Source organism: Eulemur rufifrons, chromosome 15 (assembly GCF_041146395.1).
Source record: "Eulemur rufifrons isolate Redbay chromosome 15, OSU_ERuf_1, whole genome shotgun sequence".
NCBI classification, from domain to species: Eukaryota; Metazoa; Chordata; class Mammalia; order Primates; family Lemuridae; genus Eulemur; species Eulemur rufifrons.
In genome coordinates this window covers 89,650,629-89,677,109 of record NC_090997.1, presented here as the reverse complement: position 1 = coordinate 89,677,109, position 26,481 = coordinate 89,650,629, and the positions used below count along the sequence as shown (strand labels likewise).

At 41.5% G+C, this 26,481-nt stretch overlaps 1 protein-coding gene across 6 annotated transcripts in view; it reads right to left on the bottom strand.

Moving 5' to 3' along the window:
* Nucleotides 1-26,481, bottom strand: part of AIG1 (androgen induced 1) — a 227,578-nt gene that overhangs the window by 21,420 nt on the left and 179,677 nt on the right. For 4 of the 6 annotated variants that reach the window (XM_069488967.1, XM_069488965.1, XM_069488968.1 and 1 more), the window contains one exon: nucleotides 21,560-21,675. The exons of the other annotated variants lie outside the window; for them this stretch is intronic. In XM_069488967.1, the coding sequence (XP_069345068.1) occupies nucleotides 21,560-21,675 (116 nt within the window). The remainder of the gene's footprint in view (nucleotides 1-21,559; nucleotides 21,676-26,481) is intronic. 6 annotated transcript variants of the gene reach the window in all.

Sequence of the window (26,481 nt, the reverse complement as noted above, 5' to 3'; positions counted from 1 at the left end):
CTTCTGTTTCTTTTTTTAAATCCCTCCCTCACTTTTCTGCTTTCTCTGGTTTAAATTGAGTATTTTATATGATTCTATTTTCTCTCTTCTCTTAGTATACTTCTAAATTCTTAGAAGTACTTTTATGCATTTTTTTCTAGGACTTCCCTGGAGTTGCAATATACCTTAACAACAAATCTATGTCCACTTTCAAATAACATTATATTGCTCCACAGTAGTACTTAATAATGGGGTATCCTCAATTCCTCCCTTCCATCCCTTTTAACAACACTGCCATTTACTTCATTTCTCCATATACTCTAATCACCCAATAAACTGTTACTATTATAACTTTATATAACACTTCTCTAGTAGATCAATTAAGAATTAAAATCTAATATTTTATTTTACCTTTATTTCGTCTGTACTCTTCTTCTTCTTCTTTTTTTTTTAAATGTAGATTCACCTTTCTGACTTATTCCTTCTCCCTGAAGAACATCTTTTGACATTTCTTCTAGGGTACTAGGGAGATGAATTCCCTTAGCTTTTATTTGTCCAAGAAAATCTTTACCTCTTCTTTACTTTTGAAGGATAATTTCACTAGATATAGAATTCTAGGTCGATGGCTTATTTCTTTCAACACTTTAAATATTTTACTACATTCTCCTCTTGTTTGCATGGTTTCTGAAGAGAAGTATGCTATAATTCTTTTCCTCATTCTTCTGTATGTAAAGGTGTTTTCCCTTCTCTGGCTTCTTTCAAGATTTTCCCTTTGGATTTGGTTTTTGTAGCCTGAATATGACATGTGTGCATTTTTTGGTATTTATCCTGCTTGGTGTTTTCTGAGCTTTTTGAATCTGCATTTGTGGTTTGGTGTTTATCATTAATTTTGGAAAATTCTTTGCCATTATTACTTAAGATATTTCTTCTTCTCTGTTCTCTCTCTCTTCTCCTTCTGGGGTTCCAATTTTATATATGTTATACCTTTTGAAATTGTACCCACGGTTCTTGGATAGTCTGTTCTATCCTTTTCATTCTTCTTTCTCATTTCATTTCAGTTTGAGAAGTTTTTACTGACCAGTCATCAAGCTCACTTGTCCTTGGCTGTGTCTAGTCTACTGATGAGCCTATCAAAGGCATTCTTCATTTCTATTAGTGTTTTTTTATTTGTAGCATTTCCTTTTGATTCTTTCTTAGAGTTTCCACCTCTCTGCTTACAATAGCCCCTCTCTTCTTGCACGTTGTCTACTTTTACCATTAGAGCCTTAACATATTAATCACAGTTATTCTAAATTCCTTGCCTGATAATCCCCACACCTGTGCCATATCTGGTTCTGACGCTTGCTTTGTCTCTTCAGACTGCATTTTTTTCTTGCTTATTATCATGCCTTGTAATTTTTTTGCTGAAGGCCAAACTTGATGTATCTGGTACTAGTAATGGAGGTAAACAGACCTTTAGTGTGAGATTTTATATTAGTTTGACTACGACTGGTGCTGTTTTCATGTTTGCTATAGCCATTGGTGGCAGACACTTCAGTTGCCTTTAGTGTCCTTGTTTTTCTCTCCCTTTTGTCTTTGAGTTTCCCTAAGAACTCCTTAAATAGCATCTGTGTCTTACAGTTCTTTCAATTACAATCACTCTTATTATACTGAAGCCCTGTTGATGTGGCAGTAGGTGTGGGTAAGAGGATGTGTTTTGGAATCTTATGGTTAAATATCAGTCTTTTAGTGAGCCTGTGTCCCTGGGCTGTGAGAAACGAAAGCTGGAGAGACCTAGAGTTGGGTAATTGCACTTCCCCAGCTGTATAAAGCTCTGGTAAAGTCTTTCCCCTTCCAAGAAGGCCTTTGTTCTTGAGAATGCTCTGTGTGTGTTTCAAAATGGTTACATTTTTCACTCCCTTTTCCAGAAACACAGAAGTTTTCTTGGCTTTTCACCATGGGTCTCATTCAATTTTGAGTCTCTATGAGCTAGCACAACCAACTTGTAGTGACCACTGTATATATTTCTGGTACAAATGAACCAGCAAACGAAGGTAAGTTCATGAAGAAGATGGTTTAGAAAAAAAGTAGAGAGTATTTCCACCTCAACACTGGTGACTTCATTCGAAATGAAGGACAATTCTAATTTTATATCCATTAAACAGGCAAAATGTTAGATTTTTGATAATTTGTTAAATGGGAAAATGGTAGTGCTTTGCACACTCCAGAAACAATCAAGGATCTTCCTTTTTCCAAGGGTGGCCTGGCTCACTGTTAGGGTTCTGGAAGCGGTGGAGGAAACTACCAGCCCAGCTCCTCCTGTGGCCTGGCTCTAGAGGCTCTGCCTCTGCTCCGGCCCATGCAGAGTCCTCTGCTGGGGGCTTCTTCTTGATCAGTAAGTCCTCTTGTTTCCAGCCCTGCCGACCTTCAGTCTCTCCCTTCCCCTGATCTCAATCTTGTCCCTCCATTGGGAAAGTCCACATTCTCTCATCATCTGCCCTAATGGTGAATGGACACTTCATAACAACTATAAGCTGGAAACCTTTAACCCTTGATTGAGTTTAAATTTCTTCCATCTCAATCCTGGGACAAATTTCTGCCTCACTGTATAAAATCATACTCCTTATCCCTATTAATTTCTGTTCTCCATCCAACCAAAGTTTTTTTTTTTTTAAATAATATTTTAAAAATATATTTAATATATGGCAGAAACTTTACACACCCCCATGGATGTTATACCCCATTAATCCATTTATGTTGAATGCTAAAACTACAAGGGAAAGCCATATAACCCCTTGTGGAAATTTCACAAATCAAAGGAGCTAAAGCAGAAGCACTAAAGACCTATCCATTCATAAATGTTTTCAGACCTTTTAGCCTATAGGAAGGAGAAAAGTAAATGAAATTAAAAGTTACAGTTTTTACTCTCTCCTGAATAAGTAGCAGAAATGATGTTTTGGTGAGAATGAATAACAGAAGGACGTTAAGCCTTAGTAAATTCTTTTCTTTATTTGAATGACTGAGAACTAGCTGACTTCACTGTTGACCTCAGAACAAAGCAAGACAGGCTGCATAATAAAGCTCCCATGTGCTGCTGGGAGCTCAAATAATCAATTCACAACCAAAGAGAAGTGACACTTACCAGAATGCACTTATTTTAGACAATAAAGACAATAAGCAAATCCAGGTGTTGAGTCACTGGGAAAAGTGAACACATACACAAGCTAAACAAAATCCAAAGCTATTTTCTCTCCTCAATGTTACCCTTCTATCTTAAAAAGTAGAATTTTTTCTTCTATAGTTTTTACAATGTACTCTTACAAACTGTCCTTCATAAGATTCAGCACTGATGAAATTATTCTATTCATCATTGATTTCTATTTGTCCCTAGAGCAATAATACAAGACAATTGAAGGTTATTAACAGTACAAAAGATCAAAGGGACACTAGTCCTGCTTGCTTAGTGGACAGCTGCTTAAAAGAAAACCTGAGTAGACATCATGCCTGCCCTTGTTGTCACACCCAGAGACCAGCTTCCTGACTCTATTGGCATTACCAATATTCTATTTCTTTTTATTAAGCAGTGACATGGTGAATTTGGATACTGTCTCTGTTACAAATGCGAATAACAAAAGAAAGACCGCTACCATGGAAACCTACCTGATGGCCTTTGTAGTGAGCTCCTTGCTACTTGAATATTAGCAAATGCCACACAATAAAGGGCCGATCAACATTGGGCATAAAGCTTCTATACAGGAGCACTGATCATTAACTTTAATGAATACCTTGAACATTGCAATCCAAGGTAGCGTTATTCGTGTCCAATCTCATTATTAGATAAGCACAGGGGAACGTGTATTAAGATATACTTTGGATTGCAAACAAGAGTCAATTTAAGGACCTCTCCCACCATTTGTCTCTTGTAAAAACAAGCTGCATAAAGATGCATGTACCTAGAAATAAACTATTAAAAGCGAACTAAGAAGATAGATCATTGCCAGGTACATTTCAGTAGATCGTCCTCACTTAATTTGTATGTGTTAGATATTTCTTCTTCTACATGATACCTTCTTCAAAGGAAAATTCATTCTAAGGCTTTTAGTATATAATTTTTAAAATGAAGCTGTATTTTCTATGTGTGGCTATTTTAAAGAAGGATTTTGGTCAAGTCTAGGAAATATCCCTTTGAACTCAATAGACTATTAAAAACCCTGATTTTTCCATAATTTAGTAATTTTTAGGCATGCATGTGGTAAAAGTTTTAATTTAGTTAACAAAAAAAAATCTTTTAATTCTTTGAAAGTAATGAGTAGGGGGAGGCATATCATTAGTAGTTTTCTTTCTTTTGAAATAGCATTTTCACCCTTTCCAATGACTATTGGGGTCATTTCTAATGCTAATAAATTATAATTGGAATCCTGGCCAGTATCCTATTCTTCTCTCCTGTGTGCACCTGGGTGAACAGCCTCTTGTCTCTTTATAGTTTTATTCTAGAAATCATCATTCAAAAATAGAGTACCAAATGTGGGCAAAGAAAGAAAATGAGAGAATCGTGAAGCTAATATTTCTGAAAGATTTATTTTCCACTTTGATGAAAAACTTGTCCAGAAATACAAATAAATATGTTTTGACAAACATTAATTACTCCAGGTCTCACTTATTTTTGAAGGTGTAAAAATTCATCTTTAAGGAATTTCAACTGCCAATGTGTTGGAAAGATACCACATTCCTATTCTGCCCTAGTTCTTAGCATCTTCTATCCTCATGGATTCATGTTTTTGAAACTATGCACCATTCATTCATTGATTTATTCCTTTGACATTTACTGAACCCCTCTTAGGCAGGAGGCCCCATCAGAGGCCTGGCGGATGATCTAGTCAATGTCATAGTTCTTGCCCACAAGATTCTAGCCCAGTGGTGGCACAGGGGTGACATTTCAAAGCAGTTAGAAGTGCTATCATGGGATGATTGGAGGATGCCCTGGGAATACTCGAAAGGGGTACGTAACACTCAGAGTGTCAGGAAAGGTTTCCTGGAGAAAGTGACATCTGATCTGAGCCTCCAGGATAGATTGGTGGTGAAAACTGGAAAAAAATGGTCCAGGCAGAGAGAAAAACACTTGCAAATGCCAGAGGTGAGCTCTCGGAACTACACGTGGTTTAGAGAGCTGATGTGTGGAGGTCTGGGAAGAGGCAGAGCTTGATTCTGAAGGGTTTTGGGTGTCATAAGTTATATGACTGTGCAACATATATTGTGTATATGAGGCAGGGTCCTCCAGAGAAACAGGGCCAATAATAGATAGATAGATGAAAGACAGATAGATGATAGATGATAGATGATTCATTATGAGAGACTGGCATGGTGATTGTGGAGGCTGAAGAGTCCCACCAGCTTCTGTCTGGAAGCTGGAGGCCAAGAAAAGCTGGAAATGTAGTTCCAGCCCAAATCTGAAGACCTGAAAACCAGGGAGCCAATGGTGTAAGTCCCAGACTGAATTCAAAGGCTCAGGAACCAGGAGCTCCAATTGTCTGAGGGCAGGTGAAGATGGATGTTCAGCTCAAGCAGAGAAAGCAAATCTGCCTCTTTTTTTGCTTTACTCAGGCCCTCAACAGATTGGGTGATGCCCAGGCACATTGGTGAGGGTGATCTTTACTCAGCCTACAGATTCAAATGCCAACCTATTCCAGAAACACCCTCACAGACACACCCAGAAATGTGTCACCAGCTCTCTGGGCACCCATTAGCCCAGTTGACACATAAAATTACCCATCACAGCGTTCCTGAGGGATGGAAAGAAACTGAAGTGTAAAGGGCAGGTAGATGTGGTAAGAGGTGGAGTGGATGGTAGGCAGGGCCTCGGTAAGGATCTCGGCAAGGCAAAGCTCTCCAGATACCCTCTTCACTCCATTCCCAGCTCTTCTCTGTCTATGTGCGTGTAGCAAGTGGAAGTATTAAGAAGAATCACAAGCCCACTGCTCTTTCCCTCAACAACGGTTCAGGCACAAGCAGAGCCGTCTCTCCTGAGGACACAACCCACTATACCTGGTGCCCTCTGATACTCATTGTCCAAGACACAGGAGGCCATGGTAGGATGGGACAGAAGGATAATCACATGGATGACCAACCCAGAACAAGAGAGGTGTCTGCCACCAAAGAATCCTATTCATTGTGGCTCTGTTCCTAACAGGTGAGATGGAGCAATCTGGCATCATACCATGTATAGTGAGATTCCTGAGGAACACCATGTTCACTTTAATGAAGCTCCCCTGAACCTCAAGGCCACCTGTCACAGACCATCTTGGACACCTTCAATGGCCCAGCTAGGTGTGCTGCTATCCCAGCCATTCTGTTCCTGAATGTTTCTGGTCATACACTGCTGGTGTTGCAGAGTGCGGTGATGGTGGCACCCACACGATGCCTTTCTATGAAAGTTACATTTGTCCCATGTCATCCTATTTTTGGACCCTGCTAGCTGAGACTTGGAAGAATATTCCTAAAGATTCTGAAGTTACAGCTTCACTATCACAGCAGAGAAGAAAATTGCACATGATCTGAAGGATAAGTGGTATCACCCTGTTCTGGATGTCAAACAGGAGCTACCACTGCTTACTGTCCTTCCTGGAGAAGAGCTCTGAGCTCCCTGACAGCCAGTCAGTTGATCACCTTTGTCAGTGAGAGAGAGGGTCGTGAATCCAGAAGTTCTTTTCCAGCCATCCTCCTGAAGTATGGACTTAGTGGCATGGATGAGAGCACGTCCAAGTCAACCTTGAGATGTGATACTTATTTTGGAAAAGATCCATATGCCAACACAACATGCACCATCTAATCTGGTATTACTACCATGTATCCTGGTATTAGTGACTTTCGAACACAGACAGATGTCACAGCCCTGGAACCAACCACAATAAAAATTAAGATTATTCCTCCACTGAGTGCAAGTACTTTGTGTGGCTACTATCTTGACCTTTCAGCAGGTGAGAATCAGCGAGCAGGACTCTGACAAGTTTGGCCTGTCCACTGCCCACTGCAAATGGACAGTTAGGGGTTAGTTCACAGTGTAAGTTTGCCCTGGCAGAGCCATACAACTTATGTTAGACTCATCTACCTGGAAAATGCCTTTTTAAAAAGACACCTGTCTTTGTATGATAGGCAAATAGCACTATTTCACATTGTACTCAAATTAACTATTTCTTTATAAGACAATTTCTAAAATTCTTTACATACCTTTGGTTTAAAGTTTAGTACATGTGGTTGGGCACTTTATGTGGTGAAAGGAGACTAAGGGTAACATGCTTGTGGAAGGGACTTGGCCTGATACAGTGGCTCTTTGGCTGATTGAATTTCTTGTGAGCTCTTCACTCCTATAGGGTTTGATCAGATCCCAACAAAGTACTAACGACAATTCCTGGATTTCTCCAGAGATTGGCAAAAATTTATGAATGAATTGTCACTTCTTTCTTGGAGTCTTCCAGCAGAGGTAGAAAACACAGCTAATCCAAGCCTTAGGACTCCATTTTCTTTCTTATCCAATGCTTTTCCAGCACAATATCATGGGGCTAAATTATTCACTACAGTTGCAAAATGGTTTGTATTTGAATCTGTAAATTTATGCATCGTTTTAATTTATGTAAGATTTTTGTACGTAATTCTCAACTTTTGAGGATGACTTACACATCTTGTTTTTCTACTGTCATGTGAGAATATCACCGCCTAAGGATACGTCATTGTGCAAGAAAAAATAAAAGTGCTGCCAAAAAAGAAAAAACAAAACACCAAAACTGGAAAAAAAACAAACTATTAAAGGGTTTTAAGTAGGAGGATTGACATAATAAAATTTGCATTTGAAAACAAACTCTGTGGCTAAGAAGGGGGAAATGGATGGGAGGCAGTGCAAAAAAGCTCGCTAAGAGGGTTGGAGCAGGAGGGAGTGTGGAGAAGGACTGGGCCTTCCCAGGAGGCTGAGAAGGAACAGTGACAAAGGAAATGGGCAGGCCAACCAACCAGCCAATCAACCACCAAAGAACCAGCTCAAAGAAGGACGCTGTGGAAAGATCCAATGAAAACACTTTTCGTGGTGAGAGTCGAGGTGGAATTCACATTGTAGTGATTGGAGGAGGGCAACATGTCCATGGCTGCAGGTGCACTGAACTTCTTTGGCTCCCTGACTATGGTTTCCTCTCTGTTGTTTCTAGGCTAGCTCCTTTCTCTGCCTGGGTCACTCTTACCCTGGACCTTCATAAGGCTAACTCTATCCACCCTCAAAGGGGCGGTTTATACATCACTGGTCACTGCCTCTAGGAGGCCTTTCATGACCCTCTAAGTCTGGGTTAGGGAAAGTCCTTTGTCCTTTGGACTCTCAGATCCCTGTGTATTTCTCCTCTTACAAATAGCCCTTATCAACTGTATGATAATTGCTTTTTATTTCCCTGTATCCTTCATCAGGCTGCAAGCTCCCTGAGGGCAGAGCCAAAGCCTTTTCATTGTTTCCCTCAGGCACCTAGGCAATGCCTGATACCTGGCAGGCACTCAGTAAACATTTGTTTGAGAGAGTTAACACACTGACTGTCACACTAAAAAAAAAATTTTTTTTCCTTGGGGCCATGGTGTTTTATCACAAAAATAGAATAAAAACTTCAAAAACAAAATGATCCTTTCTAATTTAATGAAAAATGTGTTATTTTTATTGTTTTCTATGAGTTATATGCAATTAAATTGCCAATATTAACTGTAACAATAAGAACATCAGAGTTGAGTTTTCATTCTGAAGGCTGCCGGGTATACATGTTAAACAGATTTGTATCTTTTTCTCCAATTAAAAAAAAATCAGGTAAAATTTTCACAAACCACTTGCAGAATTTTGCCCAGGGGGCCACCCATCACGGAACATGTACGCTACAGCATGGCAGAGTGAGCTGCCTGCGCACCACGCAGCTCCCAAGGTAAAGGGACCTGTGAGTTACATGTGCTTCATGAGGCCCCTGGCTCAAAACTAGCGTGAGTTAAATACAACTCATATGGCAGTTAATATGTTAATGAACTTTGTCCCTAGTCACCAGGTACCCAGACCTTTCAGATTTGGGGAGAATTAAAATATAATAATAATAATAATAATTAAGCTAGTTACTTCTCTTTCTTTGAAAATAATTAGGGAAATGGAACTATTTTAAGTGTATAAAGCCAAAGTTTTGTATGGTTATTTTAGTCCAAGTTTCTCTTGCCATTTCCATTATATTGCAAAGAAAAGCTTATTTTGGCTGGAAATTTCTATTGACTCTTAGAGTATAAGCTCAACTCTGAGGCAGATATCTCCTCACCTGAATTGTTTATTTTTAACCAGTTTTTAATATGTGCCTCTGCTTGGTGCTGCGGGAGACCCACATGCCTGGGGACTGGTTTCCTGCCAGTTCTTGCCAGCTGTGGAAACCATCTGCTGGGGAAAGAGCTGGGGTGGGGGGGGCCCGGGGTCTCTGCAAAGATGCTCACACACCCCCTCCCATGCAGCCCACCAGAGCACATGTTCTGAGCTTTCAACATGCTCTCATACTCTCAAAGACATCGATAAGGCTCACCTTAAGGAAATGAAAAGGCTATAATTTTGCTAATAAATGAATCTTTCCTCCTCTTGAAATGTTTTTATTGCCTGAACTGGGTCATGTCTCATATAGGATGTCACCCTGGCAGGGAGCACGGTCTATGAGGTTTCTCCTACAAGTTGATCAGCTTCAGCTGGCAATTTAAATGAATCAGGCAGGTGGGAGAAGAAACAATAAAGCTGAAATTCAATATTAGAGAAATGGATGGCAGGGGTATTGTAACCACTCACAGGGTTACTATTGAACTAAGTGTGAGAGAGGTGTGTATGTGTATACACACACACACAGATTCATGTTCCCTACTTTGCTTGCATTCAAAACTCATGCACTGTCACAATTTCTCTTATTAAACAATCTATCTTAAGAATATTTTCTCTGACATTTTGATTGACGTGACGTCTAAAGAAAATGTGTTTGGATTAACCTTAGAATACTGGAGAGCAGAAGACTCTCTTCATTTTCTTTAAGATCTCAAGTGCTGATCTTTCTCTTGCTCTAGGTAGGGAGGGGAGGGCATTTGGGAGGCAGACTTTGGGGGAAAAAACATTAATAAAATAGCCACAAAACTACACTATTTTTAAAATCCCCTGCCAGAAATGAACAGGGGATCATCATAGTGTAGCACACAGAAGCTGAATCAAGTCTGGGGAATCTGAGAAGTCCTTCCTGAGAAAAAGATAGTGCAGTTGAAGCCTGAAAGATGAGTAGGACTTGGAGTTAACACTGGTGGGAAACATGGCTGGTGGGGAGGAGGGTTGGGTGTGGAGAAAGTAAAAGCTTTGAAGTTGGAAGGCGCTTCCTGCTCCTGACAACCAGAGAGCAGGCCACTGTGGCTGGAGCTGGCAAGCCAAGGGGAAAGAAGAGGGTGATGGGGGCAGAGAGGTCAGCAGGGGTCAGGGCATGCAGAGCCCCTAAGCCACATAAAGGGATTTTGGATTTTATCCCCAGAAGCAATGGGAAGTCATCCATTCTCAGAGCCAGGGAGTGGCATGCTAATATTTGTTTCTAAAAGATCACTCAAGGACCCTGTGGATAGACAGAGGTGGGGTGGGGGAGGCCAGTTCTATGCAGTGGGTCAGGAGAGAGAAGTGAAGCTTGGTGTTGGCATTGGAGATGGAGCAAAGTGCAGATTCTAAATGTACTTTGGAGGTGCAGAAGCCAGAAATTGGTGAGTGGCTGCCTGCAGTAGGCCCAGGAGAGATGGGTTGAGGACATATTATAGATTTCTGGCATGAACAACTGGGTGGGGGGTGATGACAGAGGGATGCAGGTTTGGGGGTGGGATGGGGCAATCAGGTATGGCATGAGGTTGGTTTGCAATTGCTATGAAAGTAGATATGGACGAGGCTCAGAGGAGAGAGGTCTGGCCTGGAGATCCGGAACAGAGGTGTTGCAAACCCACGTACACGGGGTTAGCCGGGGAGAGTAGGCAGTAAAAGACAGACCTGGGGCTGAGCTCAGAAGAATTCCAACACTGAGGTTTGTGGGGAGTGGAAACAGCCAGCAAAGGAAACTGAGAGGGATCACTTTGAGAACCGGAGGAAAACAGAAAGACGTGTTGTATCGCCTAAGTCATGAGAAAAGGGTGTTCAGGAAGAGGGGATGTTTTAGTATTGAAACTGCTGAAATGTCAGTTGAGAAGAGGTCTGCAAAGCATTCCATGAATTCAGCAAGAGAGAGGTCACTGGTGACATCAGCAAAGGTTCTGCTAAAGTAATGCAAGCTTAAGCCACATTGGAGTGGGTTAATAATAATAACACAGTACATGCTCTGTGCTAGGTACTGTCCTATATGCTAAACATATATTAAAGATTAACATTAATGATCATAACAACCTGCTGAGGGAGGTACTATTATTATTCATTCTATAGATGAAGAAACTAAGGCCCAGAGAGGGAAATTGACTTGCCCAAGTCATATGGCAGAAGCAGAATTCAGGGCTAGACAGTTTGCTCATGAATCCATTCTCTCATCTACTGTACTGCCTTGTCTCTTAAATGCATGACCGAGAATAGAGATAGCATAGATGACTCTTTGGAGAAATTCGGCTGTGAGTGGGGAGACAGGGCAGCAGCTCGATGTATAAAAGGGGGGTGGTCCTAGAAGAACAATTTTTGTAAGGTAGAGACTAGGTCTCGAGTGGGTTCAAATGTTGATTGGAAGGATCTATCAGGGAGACTGAAGTGACAGCAGCGTGAAGTGATGATCACGGATGAAGGCCCAGGAGAACGGAGATGGTGCAGAGCCCAGAAGGAAGCGCTGCCTGTTGACTGAGAAGCCCTTCCCCTATTGTCCCAGGCAGCGGGGAGAGGATGGGTGCAGGAGGAAATCAAAGGAGTCCCTGTTCAGAGTCTTATTTTCTCTGTGAAACAAAAGGCCAGGCCATCTGCTGAGAGGGCTGGGGAGTGAGGTGGAGGTGGAGGGGCACGGACAGAGAGGGCTGGAGAAATCCAAGGGAAGATCACCAAGCAGCATCAAGATCACCAAGCAGCACCACACCGGGGACCCCAGCAGACTATGGGGAAAGTGTGGGGCGGGTCTGGCTGCAGGGCAGTGGGGAGTGTGGGAAGGATCACACATAAGAATGACTCGGGGCTGGGGCAAAGTTAATAGCATGTGGGGGATTCTAGTTCTTCATGTACTCCCAGAATATCTGAGAAGCAGCTGCTGGGGGTAGGAGGAGAAAAACCTCAAAACAATAAATACCTGGAATTGAGATGGGTTATATACATAAGCCTTTGCTGTCCAGATGCAGAACGGATTTGACCAACACCCAAGTGCACATTCTGAGGTGCTGAGGGCATGCCTCACTCTCAGTTGTCCAGACCTCAACGGTCCAGACAGACTTCTCCTTAGAAGATGATAAAACAACCCACTCTCAACAAAGTCCTTATAAAAATGAGTAGATTGGAATAATGGAAAAGCAATGACATTAATTTGCAATTCTCAGGGGAAAAGCAGAGTGCTGGAGATAATATACGAACCATAAGAAAATTTCCAAAAACTCTTTAGCATTCTTAATATGTTATGAGGAGCCACGAATCCTATAAAGTAGGACCAAAACCCATAAGAAGAGCAGAGGATACAATGAAAATAAAATAAGGGTAGTGGGAAAGAGAGAGAGAGAGAGAGGAGAGAGAGAGAAAGAAAGAAAATGAACCTTTCTCATGGAGACTCTACAGGCATTCAGGATTTTTGTTGCCCAGGAGGAAGGAAAGATCCTCTCATTTCCTGAGCGTCACTATGTGCTCATGAATCCTCAAACTCTGGGAGGCAGGTATTCTTTCCCACTTTAAAGGTGGTACCCATGAGGCTAAGAGAAAAGTAATTTGCTCAAGGACCCTAGAGCAGGAGGGAAACTGAACAAGGGGCATCTGACTTCACAGATCTGGACTTCTACCTCGCAGAGTAAGGGTATTGAGGGAAGAAACTTGCAGAAAGGGTTGAGTTCAGCCTCCCAAACTCTGAGCACTCCTGGTGCAGAAACAGAACAGCAATGGCCACTGCACTGAGTGCCCGTTATGTGCTGGGCATCGTCGGCCCATTTCCTGATTCTCACAGCAATCCTGCTTCATAGGCATCATCACCTTTTTTTTTTTTCAGATGGGGAAAGATTAAGTGATTTGCCGAAGTACTAGTTTTCTATTGCTGCTATAACACATTACCACGAACCTCGTGGCTTAAAACAACACAAATTGATCTCACAGTTCTGTAGGTTAGAAGTCTAACATAGGTCTCCCTGGGCTAAAATCAAGATGTCGGCAGGACGCGTTCCTTTCTGGCGTTTTTAGGGGAGATTCTGCTTCTTTGCCTCTTTTGGTTTCTGAGGTGGCCCGGGCACCTTGCTCATGGCCCCCTTCCTCTAGCTTCAAGGCCAGCAACCTCAGTTTGAGTCTCTCCCGCGTGGCATCGCTCTAACTGCTCTTCCATAGTCACGGCTCTCTCTGCCCACAGCTGAGGGGAGCTGTCCACCTTAAGGATGCCTGTGATTAGATGCCCCCCCCCCCCCCGGGCAATGCGGGCTACTCTCCCCACACAGGTCCCTAACTTATCACATCTGCACAGTCCCTTTTGCCAGGCGCCTATAAGGTAACATTTTCAAAGGTTCTGGGGATTAGGATGTGGATCTCTTTGGTGGGTGGGTAGGCATTATTTTGCCTTCTATGCCAAGGTTAAAAATTATTAAAGGGGCTGAGTCAGGAGTTTAATTTAGATTTGGTCAGGAAATCCTGTTGACTCTACCTTCAAAATACATCCAGAATCCTACCACCACCATTTCTAGCACCAGGGGCCAGGCCACTGCATCTCTCGCCAGCATTTCTTCTGTAGCCTCCCTTCTCTTCCCCCATGCTGTCCTTGCCCCAGTCCCTCTCAACACAGTAGCCAAAGTGACCCCTTAAAAATATCTCAGATCATGTCAATTCAATTCTCTGTTCTAACCTTCCAGTGACTCCCAATTTCATTCTGAATTAAGGCCAAAGTCCTTCCAATGGCCTAGATGTCCCTGAAGGATCCTCCCCCCACCCCAGGAATCTCCATTCACTCTCCTCACTCTGCGCTGACACACTGGCTTCTGCTTTCCTTGAACACACCAGGCTTATTGCTGGAGCCCTGAGTGGGAGGGGGTTTTGCTTTTTTATTCCGCCACCCACTCAAGGATGCTGAAGTAGAAGGGTAGGGCATGGCCTGGTTCTGGGATGTCTCTTCCCTGTCTGGGGGTGTGGGAGGGGAAAGGGGAGAAGGAGGAATATCCCCTGATTTCATTGCCTATGGTTGTGCAAGGGGCTGCCCCTGTTTCTCTGGCTAATCCCAACTTCCCACCGATCAGTGCTGCAAGGCTGAAGTCCAGATGCTCACTTCTGCAAAGGGTGCACATGTGTGAGGTTTACAGGGATCTCTGAAGAGTTGCCTCACGTCGGAGATCTGGCTGGCTCCAGCTGGACCTCTTCGACACTACCTGGCTCCTGCCCATGGCGGCACACCCAGTGGTTTCTTTCTTTCTTTCTTTTTTTTTTTTTTTTTTTTTAAATAGAGACAAAGTCTCACTGTCGCCCAGGCTGGAGTGAAGTGGTGCGATCATAGCTCACTGCAGCCTCAAATTCCTGGGCTCAAGAGATCCTCACCCTCCCAAGTAGCTGGGACTACAGGCACGTGCCACTATGCCAGCTAAGCTAATGTTTTTTATTTTTTGTAGAGATGGGGTCTCGCTATGAAGCCCAGGATGGTCTCGAACTCCTGGCCTCAAGCAATCCTCCCGCCTTGACCTCCCAAAGTGCTGGTATTACAGGCGTGGGCTACTGCATCTGGCCTCCCCATAGTTTCTTACTGCTGAGAAACCCTCACCCAGGGTGGGCCACCATCAAGAGAGCTCAAGTCCAGCAACGTTCCTCTATGTCAAACCCGATCCACAAGAAACTCATGCATCTTGGATACAGACAGTGATGGGATCACAGGCTGCTCTACACTTTCCTCTCCCTCCACACTGCCATATACTTCCAAAGCTCTTTTCCTTGCTCAGGCAGGAGGCATAGGCAGGCTAACAAGTCTGCTTCCTAAATGCGATTCCTGCCTCATCCCCAAGGATTCTCTTGACGTCTCATACTTGGCTTTGGTGAATATGGAGAGGCACTTCCTTCCCCAGTGGTTCCCCCAGAACCAAAACTCAAGACTGCAAAGACCCTCTCCCCCTTTTCCAGCCTGGCAGGGGCAGGAGCGTGGGGAAGACAGGTATGGCGGAGCCTGGATGGCTTTGGGGATAGGGAAGGGAGCAGAGTCTTTTGGCTGTCTCTTAAGAGCCCCAAGAAAAATAACTCTCTTCAGACTGTGCCGTATTCATCACCTTACTTGCTCAGCTTGGACCCAGTTCTCCAATGCCAGAAAATCAGGAAAACTCACATGAGCTATTACAGACGTAAAATTCAACTGTATAGGCAGTTACGGTGGCCTGAAAGGTTCAAGCTGAACAGAGAAAAATGTCATCTGCTGGTCAAAGAACAACTGCCTATTGGCCAGATTTGTTTAACTGGTGAAGAAGCATTGGCTCCAATGGAAGGACTTTAATGTGGTCTAAAATTTCATTTTCTTAGTGAAGAGGGTACAAATTTTATGCTAAAAATCTTACTTGTTATGGCTAAAAATTCTAAGACTTTTGAATTTGAGTACACTTATTTTTATTTTGAGAATTTTTTCTCATGTTTAAAAATAATACATGCAAAAAAAAAATGTACATTTCCAGCAGAAACTTGAGAAAACAGAAAAGTTTCAACAGGAAAACAAAAAATAACCCACAATTGCCCAGCTGAGAGATAACCAGGTTTGGTGGTAGACAGAATTCTGATATGAGATAATTTAGGATTGCATCACAAAAGGAAGATCATACTTCATTCTGATTTTACTTTGGTTTACTTTCTCTGTTGGAAAGTTATTCAATGAACACATTTGGGGAAACGAGATTTGGAATATGGAATTTATCTAAAACCATTAGGGCCCTGAGACAACAGAAATCTCTGTTTTGTTTTAAATAAGCTCACGGAAGTGAAAAGAAATATTTATTCATAAGAAGAAACCCTCAGGATCCATTTTATCCCCTTTGCTAACACCTACTCACTCCTGACGTGTAGGGGTCGGCAGGTATTATCCACGGCTGCTGAGAGCTCACGTGGGCTCTGACTGAATGAGAAGCCACCAGGGGAAGGGGGAGTGGCCAGGGACTGAAAGAAGACTCCTTGGGTCAGAGGAGACCTCTGGTGAGTCCTTGGGATGTAAATTTTCTAGGGTTTGGGTTGGTTTCCTGTTTCTGTGTCCTGCAGATTGAAAAGCAGAGCCATGGGCAGCAGCAGAACTGCAGGGAGACAAGGATTCCAGGTGCTTGTGGGGTGGAGGGAGGCAGCCTGGGAACAGATTCGGCTCCAAAAGGCCACTCTCCATGGAGTGAAGATGTCTTCTCTTGTATAATATGTCAACTAGAGGGTGACAACAGTCAGGAGCCCACGACCTTAAAATTCCCTTTTACTCAGCCCCCTAGAAGATTTCTTAAGATTCAATGCAATCCCTATTAAATTACCAACATCATTTTTCACAGATATAGAAAAAATAATTATACATTTTGTATGGAATCAGAGAAGACCCCGTATAGCAAAAGCAATTTTAAGTAATAAAAACAAAATGGGAGGTATTAATTTGCCAGACTTCAAACTTTACTACAAGGCTGTGGTTCTTAAAACTGCTTGGTATTGGCACAAGTGCAGGGACACAGACCAGTGGAACAGAACAGAAAATTCAAATATAAAACCATCCTCATATAGCCATCTAATCTTTGACAAAGCAGACAAAAACATACTCTGGAGACAAGAATCCTTATTCAATAAATGGTGCTGGGAAAATTGGGTAGCCACATGTAGAAGACTGAAACAGGACCCACAGCTTTCACCTCTCACAAAAATCAAACCACGATGGATAACAGACTTAAACCTTAGGTGTGAAATGATTAGAATTCTAGAAGAAAATGTAGGAAAAACTCTTATAGACATTGGCCTAGGCAAAGAATTTATGAAGAAGACCCCCAAGGCAATCATAGCAACAACAAAAGTAAATGAATGGGACCTGATTAAATTAAAAAGCTTCTGCACAGCCAAAGAAACAGTCACGAGAATAAACAGACAACCTACAGAATGGGAAAAAATTTTCGCATACTACACATCAGATAAAGGACTGATAACAAGAATCTATTTAGAACTCAGGAAAATCAGCAAGAAAAAATCAAACAACCCTATCAAAAAGTGGGCAAACGACATGAATAGAAATTTTTCAAAAGAAGATATAAGGATGGCTAACAAACATATGAAAAAATGCTCAGCATCCCTAATCATCAGGGAAATGCAAATCAAAACCACAATGAGATATCACTTAACTCTAGTGAGAATGGCCTTTATCAAAAAGTCCCAAAACAATACATGTTGGCATGGATGCGGAGAGACAGGAACACTCATACACTGCTGGTGGGACTGCAAACTAGTGCAACCCCTGTGGAAAGCATTATGGAGATTCCTTAATCAGATTCCTTAAACAGATTCAAGTAGACCTACCATTCGATCCAGCAATCCCATTATTGGGCATCTACCCAAAGGAACAAAAGTCATTCTATGACAAAGACACCTGTACCCGAATGTTTATAGCAGCACAATTCACAATTGCAAAGATGTGGAAACAACCCAAATGCCCATCAATTCATGAGTGGATTAGTAAATTGTGGTATATGTATACCATGGAGTATTATTCAGCTATAAGAAATAACAGTGATATAGAATCCCTTTTGTTCTCCTGGAGAGAGTTGGAACCCATTCTATTAGGTGAAGTATCCCAAGAATGGAAAAACAAGCACCACATGTACTCACCAGCAAATTGGTTTCCCTGATCATCACCTAAATGCACATTTGGGAATGACACCAATTGGGTATCAGACTGAGGTGGGGGGTGGGGGGAGGGGATGGGTGCATACCTACATGATGAGTGCAATGCGCACTGTCTGGGGAATGGACACGCTTGAAGCTCTGATTCAGGGGGATGGGTGGTACATGGGCAATGTATATAACCTGAACTTTTGTACCCCCATAATAAGCTGAAATAAAAAAAAATAAAAAATAAAAAAATAAATAAAAACAATAAAAATGATATTTTCATATCCTTTAGAGTTGTTTTTAATTTTTAAAGTGAAGAGTGTACAAGTGAGCCAGAATGAGTAAAAGGAACTACAATTCTCAAACTCTTGGAAAGGAAACATTACCCACGCCTTTGTCGAGGAGCTTCTGAGAATGGATAATAGCCAATGCAGGCCTGTGAGCTAGGCCTCGTTTATGGGCTCTACAGGTACATGCTGCCCTCTCCCTGCTCTACATCTGAGGGAGCCAAGGCTCAGAAGGGTTAATGTAGGGGCCAGAATTCCAACCCAGGAAGTTGGCTTAGCTACCAGACTTGGCTGCTTCTGATGTATTTCTCCAAAACCAAACCAAACACTCACTTCCCATGTTCACCCCTAGTGTCACTCTTCCCACAGTGAGAGGCAGCAGAGGGTACGGTTGATGTTGCACACTCGAGCCACACGCCAGGGCTTGCACCAGAATGCCGGCAACAGTCCAGTGGCTTGTCCTGGGCAAGTCATATAATCTGTCTAAACTTTAGCTTCCTTCTCTGTAAAATGGGCAAGACCATGCTTATCTCAAGGGATTGTTAGGGGAACTAGGTAAGACAATGTTTGGAAAGCACTTGGCACAGTGTCTGGCTCAAATGAATGGTACTCATTATGGTTCCTGATAATTGCTGTTATATTAGAAACCAAGGAGACCTCACTGTTGTATCCAACATGAAGCAGTATGGATCCTCTCATCGAGTAAGGGAAATCCCACCAATAGGGTGCAGAGAAATGTGTGGGGAGGGGTTATGATGGAAGGGAGGTTGTCAGGAAAGAAGTTAACACCTCTCCATAAATGGACAGGAGGATTTTGTGTCCCAAACATTTGGCTAGTGAAGAGAGAAACATGGTGGGAAGCAGAAGTGGGTGAAAGGAGGCTGGGATGGCCTTCGGTGCTAAGCTCGGGGAGGACTGAGATGGGGCTGGGAAATGGAGCCACTAAGCGTGGGAGCTCTGTGAGAACCAGTCAGCGAGGGGCTCAACTCTCACGACCTAAACCAGAAGAGAATAGATTCAGATGGGGACAAGACTTGTAAGACCAGACAGCAAGTTAGAGTCCCAGTGAGGCAGGCAGACAGCCTGGCCCGCAGCCCCCCATATATAGATTCAGCTCAACCACACTCAGTATCGTAAAGGACATCTATTTATTTCATGATTAGCACGCGAAAAGAGGAATGCTTTCTTCCATCTTGGCATGGGATTCTGGAATGTCCAGTTACAACACTGGTATATGCTATCAAAAGATTTCATATCCCAAACCTTTCGCTGTTGTGTCACTGGTATGTCAGCCCTGAGTCTGGAAAGGAACAAGAGCCAGTACCTTTTTGATAACATTTAAAATCCTTAGATTTACATAATGTGATATGACATGAGGGCCATTGTTTAGCTCTTGGCATAGCAATAAATGCCCAGGGCAGAACACCAAAGGAAAAAGCCTCCTTTGGAAGTTTTCCTCGGAACAAATCTGAGGGAATTCGCTGGTTAATGCAAATACATGTCCAAACAAGTCCCGGTTTGCTTAGGGAGCACACGGAGCTGGCAGACCGCACTTGGCGCGCAGAGCGTGAGGAATGCTTCATTTTAATGAGGGATCCTGGGGGTCTATAATGAGGGCTATGTGGTATCTCCCATGTGTCTCTTTGGGATGTGAACTGATTGTACCCACAGTGGAAGACAGGCCATCAGAAACTACATAGTTTCTGAACCTCTGGGGCTCTACAAGATGCAGATAATTTAACAGCATATAACTAAATTTGCAAAAATATACCCAGAGTTCCCAGGGTGAAGAACTTGCTTTTCCCACAGGTAAGCAAAGATGAGTGCAAAGTAATAAGGCTGTATTTGGGGTGGGGGTGGGGAATAAAGGGTTGATTTTTAAAGTAATGCTGTAGGCAGTTCCAGATATGTTTTAAACATTGTGGCATCCCTGGAATAATTGTGTAGACTCCCTACTTGACTATCTGAAAGGTAACAGTCATTTGAATATCAAGTTCATATGTATAAAGCATACAAGTTCATTTTTAAGACATAACTTTAGTCACATTGCATCTGTGAGTCCTGATCATTTGAACTTTTTTTTTTAAAATAATCATAGAAAGTCGAAGATTTAAGGTTTGGATGTGGGCAGAAAGCTTAGGAAGTGATTAGGAAAATAAACGCTTCCCCAGTCCCTGCCAATGGTCTTCACGTGGATGGAGTGGCAGATGGGATGAACTTTACCCCATGCTTGTTTTGGGGTCCATCCTCTGGATGTCCCCTTAGATTCAGCCACAGGGTGTGACTTCCTGGCAGCAAATCCCCTTTCTGCTCAGATCTAGGGCATTATGTGATTGTTTATGCAAAGTATGTGAAGTACTGTACTGACCTTTATTTTATATTTCTTCTCCAGCTGGAGCGAAATGCTCCACGGAGACTGGGCCTCCCAAAGAGCTGCAGGCTTTTGGTGGGATTAAGCACAGTGGAGGGGTGTTTGGAAGAACATTATCCAGTCCTTCAGGCTTAAAGGCGGGAACGGTGACCCAGAACTCAGGACAAAAGACTCCCAAGAGGCAGAAATGCTGGCAGGAGGGACCTCCTCTGTATGTGTTAATATATCAAAGAGAACTTGGAATTATAAAGAGAAATAAGAAATTCTCTATGTTAAGATAATTTTTGAAGTGTTAAAACCTGATAAGAATGGAAATTAACGTGAGGTAAACTTGCCAGGCAAAAACTCTTTTATCAGATAAATTTGGCATCTCACATTTAGGACTTAACTGTGCCCAACAGACCAAAAGAAGATTTCTTGTAGTTTATTTACCCCAATATTTAAAAACAAAACAGTTTAGTGCATTCTCTATGTAATAGGTAATTCTGGAATACGTTTTAAATGGACTAAGGAAAATGTACATTTTCACTTGTTTCCTAGTAAATTTAAAGCCATCGCTCTAAGAGGTCATTTCTTCTGTTCTCATTTGTGTTTGCTGCAACTCCCACAACCCCCCAGCAAAAGCAACAACAAAAAAATCCCAAGCAAAAAAGCCCTTAAGCAATAAAACTGGTGTCCAAGAAAAACATTTAGTTTGAAAAAGAGTTGAAAAATGTAGCCTTGGAAGAACCACTGCTTACATGGGATTGTTCAACAAATTCCTGTTGTGTGAGGTTTGGCATATACTTTCTAAAAATATAAGCATCTGGGGAAACGAGACAAAGCCCAGGTCTTGGACCAAATGAGGCACACAGTGTGAATCTGTTAGTGATTATATCCATAATGAAATATGCGCCCAAATTTAGCAGTGCAAAATCTAATACAATAAGAAAGCCCAGCAGGCATGGTCCTTACCATAATATATAGCCAACAGAGAAGGTACATATGGCGGCGAGTCCGCTGCTCCTGCTGGGATACTGATGGTGCGATGTCCTCATCTCGATTAATATAAAGGGCAAAACTGTTGTGTGCTGAAAAAGAACAGAGACTAGGTGACACAGATTCTTATCATTGCCTCTCTATAATTGTTTTTTTCTCCAGTAAGAGAATGCATGCTGTCAATTCCTAGGAAAATGCCGAGCAGAATGCAGTCTATGGCTCACCGAAGAGATGGCGCGGACACAAAGACATGCAGTGCATCGATTCCTTCATTGGTATTTTTATTCTGTATCTTAATTTTTGAAATTTTGTTTTTTCAGTTATGGGGAATTTCTATAACATAGAAAGATGTATAGAAAAAATTGTAACATAAGAAAGGAATAAAAATAACCATGTTAACATTTTGGTATATGTCCTATTTTTTTCCTCCCTGTTCATATTACTTACACATAGTTAAGATCATACCATGCATGCAATTTTGTCTTGAATTTTTATCACAATATTGTAGCATGAGAATTTTTGATATGTGGTTTTAGAAATTCTTCTAGAACATCAGCCCTGACCATAGCTTCCTAAAACTCCATTATATGGATACACCAAGATTTATTTAACCAATTCCTGTTCTTGGACATTAAGATATAAAAAAGGTTTTCAATTTTTCATTTATTAAAAACAACATGATGGACATCTTTTATAGAACTCTTTGTCTGAATGTTAAATTGTTTTTTATAGTCAGAGGCTATAAAGATTTTAAGGCTGTTGATATATAGTGCCAAATTATGTGTGTATCAGCAGCAGGTTAGGAAACAATGCCAAATTAGCTTCCAAAAAGGGTGTGCCAGTTTGCACCAGCAGTGCATAAATTTAGAAATGATGTTTGAAGACAGAATTCCAAGAAGCTGAGTGGAACATTCCCTTTGTTTTTCTGATCCACTGGCAACTCTCTAGATACTAAGATCAGTGGACCAGGATGGAGATGAAATTTATCCCACCCATAGGTAAGAAGAAAGGAAAGTCAAGTTTTTAAACCCCTCAAAGATCCAAATACTCTTGGTATTAAAATTTCATGGATAGATATAACGAACAAAGAACTTGTTAGATAAAATTAGGTCAGGATATATGTTTACCTTCCAAGACTGGAGATTTTCTCAAGAGTACAAAGATGGCAGAACTGGAAACTGACCCATTAGCAGGTTTAAATTCTATTTAATACCTCCCAAACAGCCATAAAAAAAAAACCCAAAACCAAAAAACAACTTTGTCTGCTCTTGCTGTATTGTTTGCACATTCAAGGAAAAGGCAGGAAATTGAATGTTATGATTTTCAAACTCTAATGAGTATTTTACAAAATGGAACTAGGTGGCAGGTGGGCACTGGCAGGCAACAGGCATGTTGGGCATATCGAGATGAACATCTTTGAAGCAACTTATTGTTTATATTCATAGAAAAAATGGAAAGACATGATTTGGTAAGAAATATTAAGACCAGACATTCTTTGCTTCAAACATTCTCCTCTAGGTAATAGTTCTGACTGCCAATACATTAGTAATTAGAGTGTGGCCTTCCCAGAAAGTCAGGTGAGTGATCCCACAGTTGGCTAGCTTTATATTTCTTTATCTTTCATCTTACCTATTATTATTGTTTTAAAACAGTATAATTATTTCTGAAGGGAACCACACAAAAATGTATGTGTGTGCTAATATGAAGACAGTATGCATTTTAAAGATCTATTCTACTGGTTTCTCTTCATAACCTAGTTATCTCAGATGACATTGGCCCAGAAATTTCACCAACAGTTTGAGATGCCAACAATAGTTTTACAACGGTGCATTCATGTAAAAGTCAAATATATAGCCAGCAATAAGGCTATCTTACCAAATCTTACATAAAAAACATACCTGCAAATCAAACCTTTACAATGAAGACAATGCTAATCTGATGGCCTGAGTGGGTCAGAAATGACCATGATTTCTGGCTCACTGATGTTAGGAAATTTCTTAAATTCTGCCTCGCCATTCATTTCTCCAAACTAAGTAATAAATCATCCATTTTTCTATAAATTTATATTGGTTACATAAGTAACCACTCTGAATATGCTTAGTTATCCAGTTATCATTATTTTATCTAGCCTAGTTGCTGATTATCAGATGTTATGCATGGGAGGGTCAGGATGTGCTCTGATCATGCCAGGAAGAAAATCTAGACGAAAAAGAAAGATCTTTCTAGATCACTTCATCAGCATCATCACCATTAAAAAGGAGCAACTTGTTCCATCAGGGACATAACCACTGACACAAGATCTCTTTATGGCTAGCCGTGAATGTGCAAGTTTGGACAGTGACCAGTCTTAGGAGAAGGTTTTTCTACAGCAAGGTAACAACTTATCATTCAGAATTTGCATGCACTGAAGAATGTATACTTCCCCTCTAAAAATTTATATTGCAAATATATTTACTAAAAAACAGTATATATTAACAAATGTAAAATATTTATTGCAAATATAAATGTTACCCTACAGATAATTAAAGTTTTATGTACTAAAAAAAAAAGGTAAAAATCTATAAATGGTCCTGCTCAGTAGCCTTTAGCAGCTTAGTTATAATTTAAAATCTGCTACAACAAGAGGGATAATTATTTTAGAACTACAGGTACAAGAAATACAGCTCCGATCCATTCTCAGGCAACACTCTCCTTTAATGACTTAAGAACCAGGAGGGAAATATTGAACTCCTGTTAAGACCATCAGCTGCATAAGCACAGTAATCTTATGTTTTGTTCACCGTGGTATCTGCAACACTTAGAAAAGAGCCTGGCACAAAGGAGGCACTCAATCAATATTTGTTGAGATAATTTAATCTTCAAAACAACATCCTAAGTGGGTATTACGAACTCCATTCTGCAGATGAGGCAAGAAAGGCTCAGAAAAGCTAATTATCTCGCCTAAGATCACAGAGCTAGTAAGTCTGGAGGTAGGATTCAAAAGCAGCTCTGCCTGCCTCCAAATGCCATGCTCTTTTTTCTACATTAGAATTATATTTTTAAAAGATATCAGAGTTGAATAATCTTTGAATCAATAAACCTGTGGAAGTACATAATTGAAGATTACTTATATTATTTCCCAACAGATTAGAACTACTTTTTGGTTAGGCCTCAAAATAAACCAAAAAGTCTTCACTGTAAAAAATGAATTTTGTTAAACGTGTTCTTTCCCATAGCATATTATTATCTCAATAATTATAAACAATAAAATCAGGTAGCATGAAGTCAGAACCTTCTAGTGGTATGATGACAGTTATAGATGGCTGGAACCAGACTCAAGAATGATCTGTTTTTATTTCCTTAAACACAAAAACCATTTAAAACTTAACAGTATTCTCAGGTAGATGTAGATCCACTTTGGATAAACAAAAACGGAGATAAAGTCTGGCTACCAGTGGGGACTCTTAAGAATGGTATCGGACTGTTCTCTGCAGTACACTGTCAAGAGAACAATTCCTCAGCAGCTGAGTTACTGTGTTGAAAACCTCTGACTTGTTTTAAGTGCTAAGATGAAGGGTTGACAGCCCAAGGAGTAAACCCTTGAGCTTCCATATAAACTCTGCCCTAGAAAGTCCTGGTCTAAGATATAAGTAGTGATCCTATCCCAAACTCTATCATCCACTGTTGCTCATTTTGATGAAGAGCTGCATTTGGAAGATTGTGTCCAAAAAAAGCAGCCCAAATCTATTTGGGGCTGTTGCATCCTCTATGTTTTCCCTAGTGGGGTTTGCATGGGTTCCCTGTGATGGAGCAGAGTGACTATGGCCATGAACGGACTGGCCTTCCATGGCAAAAGTCTATCTGCAAAGGTGACCCACCAGGTGGTGTCACCTCTACGCACGGCATGAGCGGAGGGCTGGATTCGCAGAAGAACCCATGATTTCATTACGATGTGAAGACCCTGAAGCAGATGGGACAGGAAAAAAGGCTTTTGGGGAAGAGGCTCAAAGGAAGAAGGCAGTGTAGTGAAGTGGAAAGATCAGGAAACTGGCATCTGAGACCTAGTTCTGATTTTGTCCCTCCTTACTCTATGACTGGCAGGTTCCTGCACATCTGGGGCGCTTGGTATCCTCCTCTGTCAGATGAGGGGGGTGGACTAAATTCGTGCTTCTCAAACTTCTGACATGAAGAACTAATGTTAAAAGTTTTGCTATAACATGTACCAAGGCTAACTGACCTACGCATTAGGAAGAGTAGACACAATGCCAGGGCTCACAATACCTTTAGGGGCCCATGAAATGTTTTAATTTTTTTTTAAATCAGAAGAAAAAAAATGAACTTTCAGGCCGGGCGCGGTGGCTCACACCTGTAATCCTAGCACTCTGGGAGGCCGAGGTGGGCGGATTGTTTGAGCTCAGGAGTTCGAGACCAGCCTGAGCAAGAGCGAGACCCCGTCTCTACTAAAAATAGAAAGAAATTATATGGACAGCTAAAAATATATAGAGAAAAATTAGCCTGGCATGGTGGCGCATGCCTGTGGTCCCAGCTACTCGGGAGGCTGAGGCAGAAGGATTGCTTGAGCCCAGGAGTTTGAGGTTGCTGTGAGCTAGGCTGATGCCACAGCACTCTAGCCGGGACAACAGAGTGAGACTCTGTCTCAAAAAAAAAAAAAAAAGAACTTTCAGAGTGGAAAATGATATTCATCTTTATACCAATGTAGTCACAAGCATCACACACACACATATATATATATATACACACACGTTTACACACACACAAGCATGTGCACACACACTCATTGATGTAAGGAGGGACATGTGAATACAAAGTCCCTAGAGCCTACCAAGGTCATTGTGTGGCCCTGTCACATTACTTGATTTAAAAATTTTTTTTTAACTCAAATCACATTTTTTCTTAAA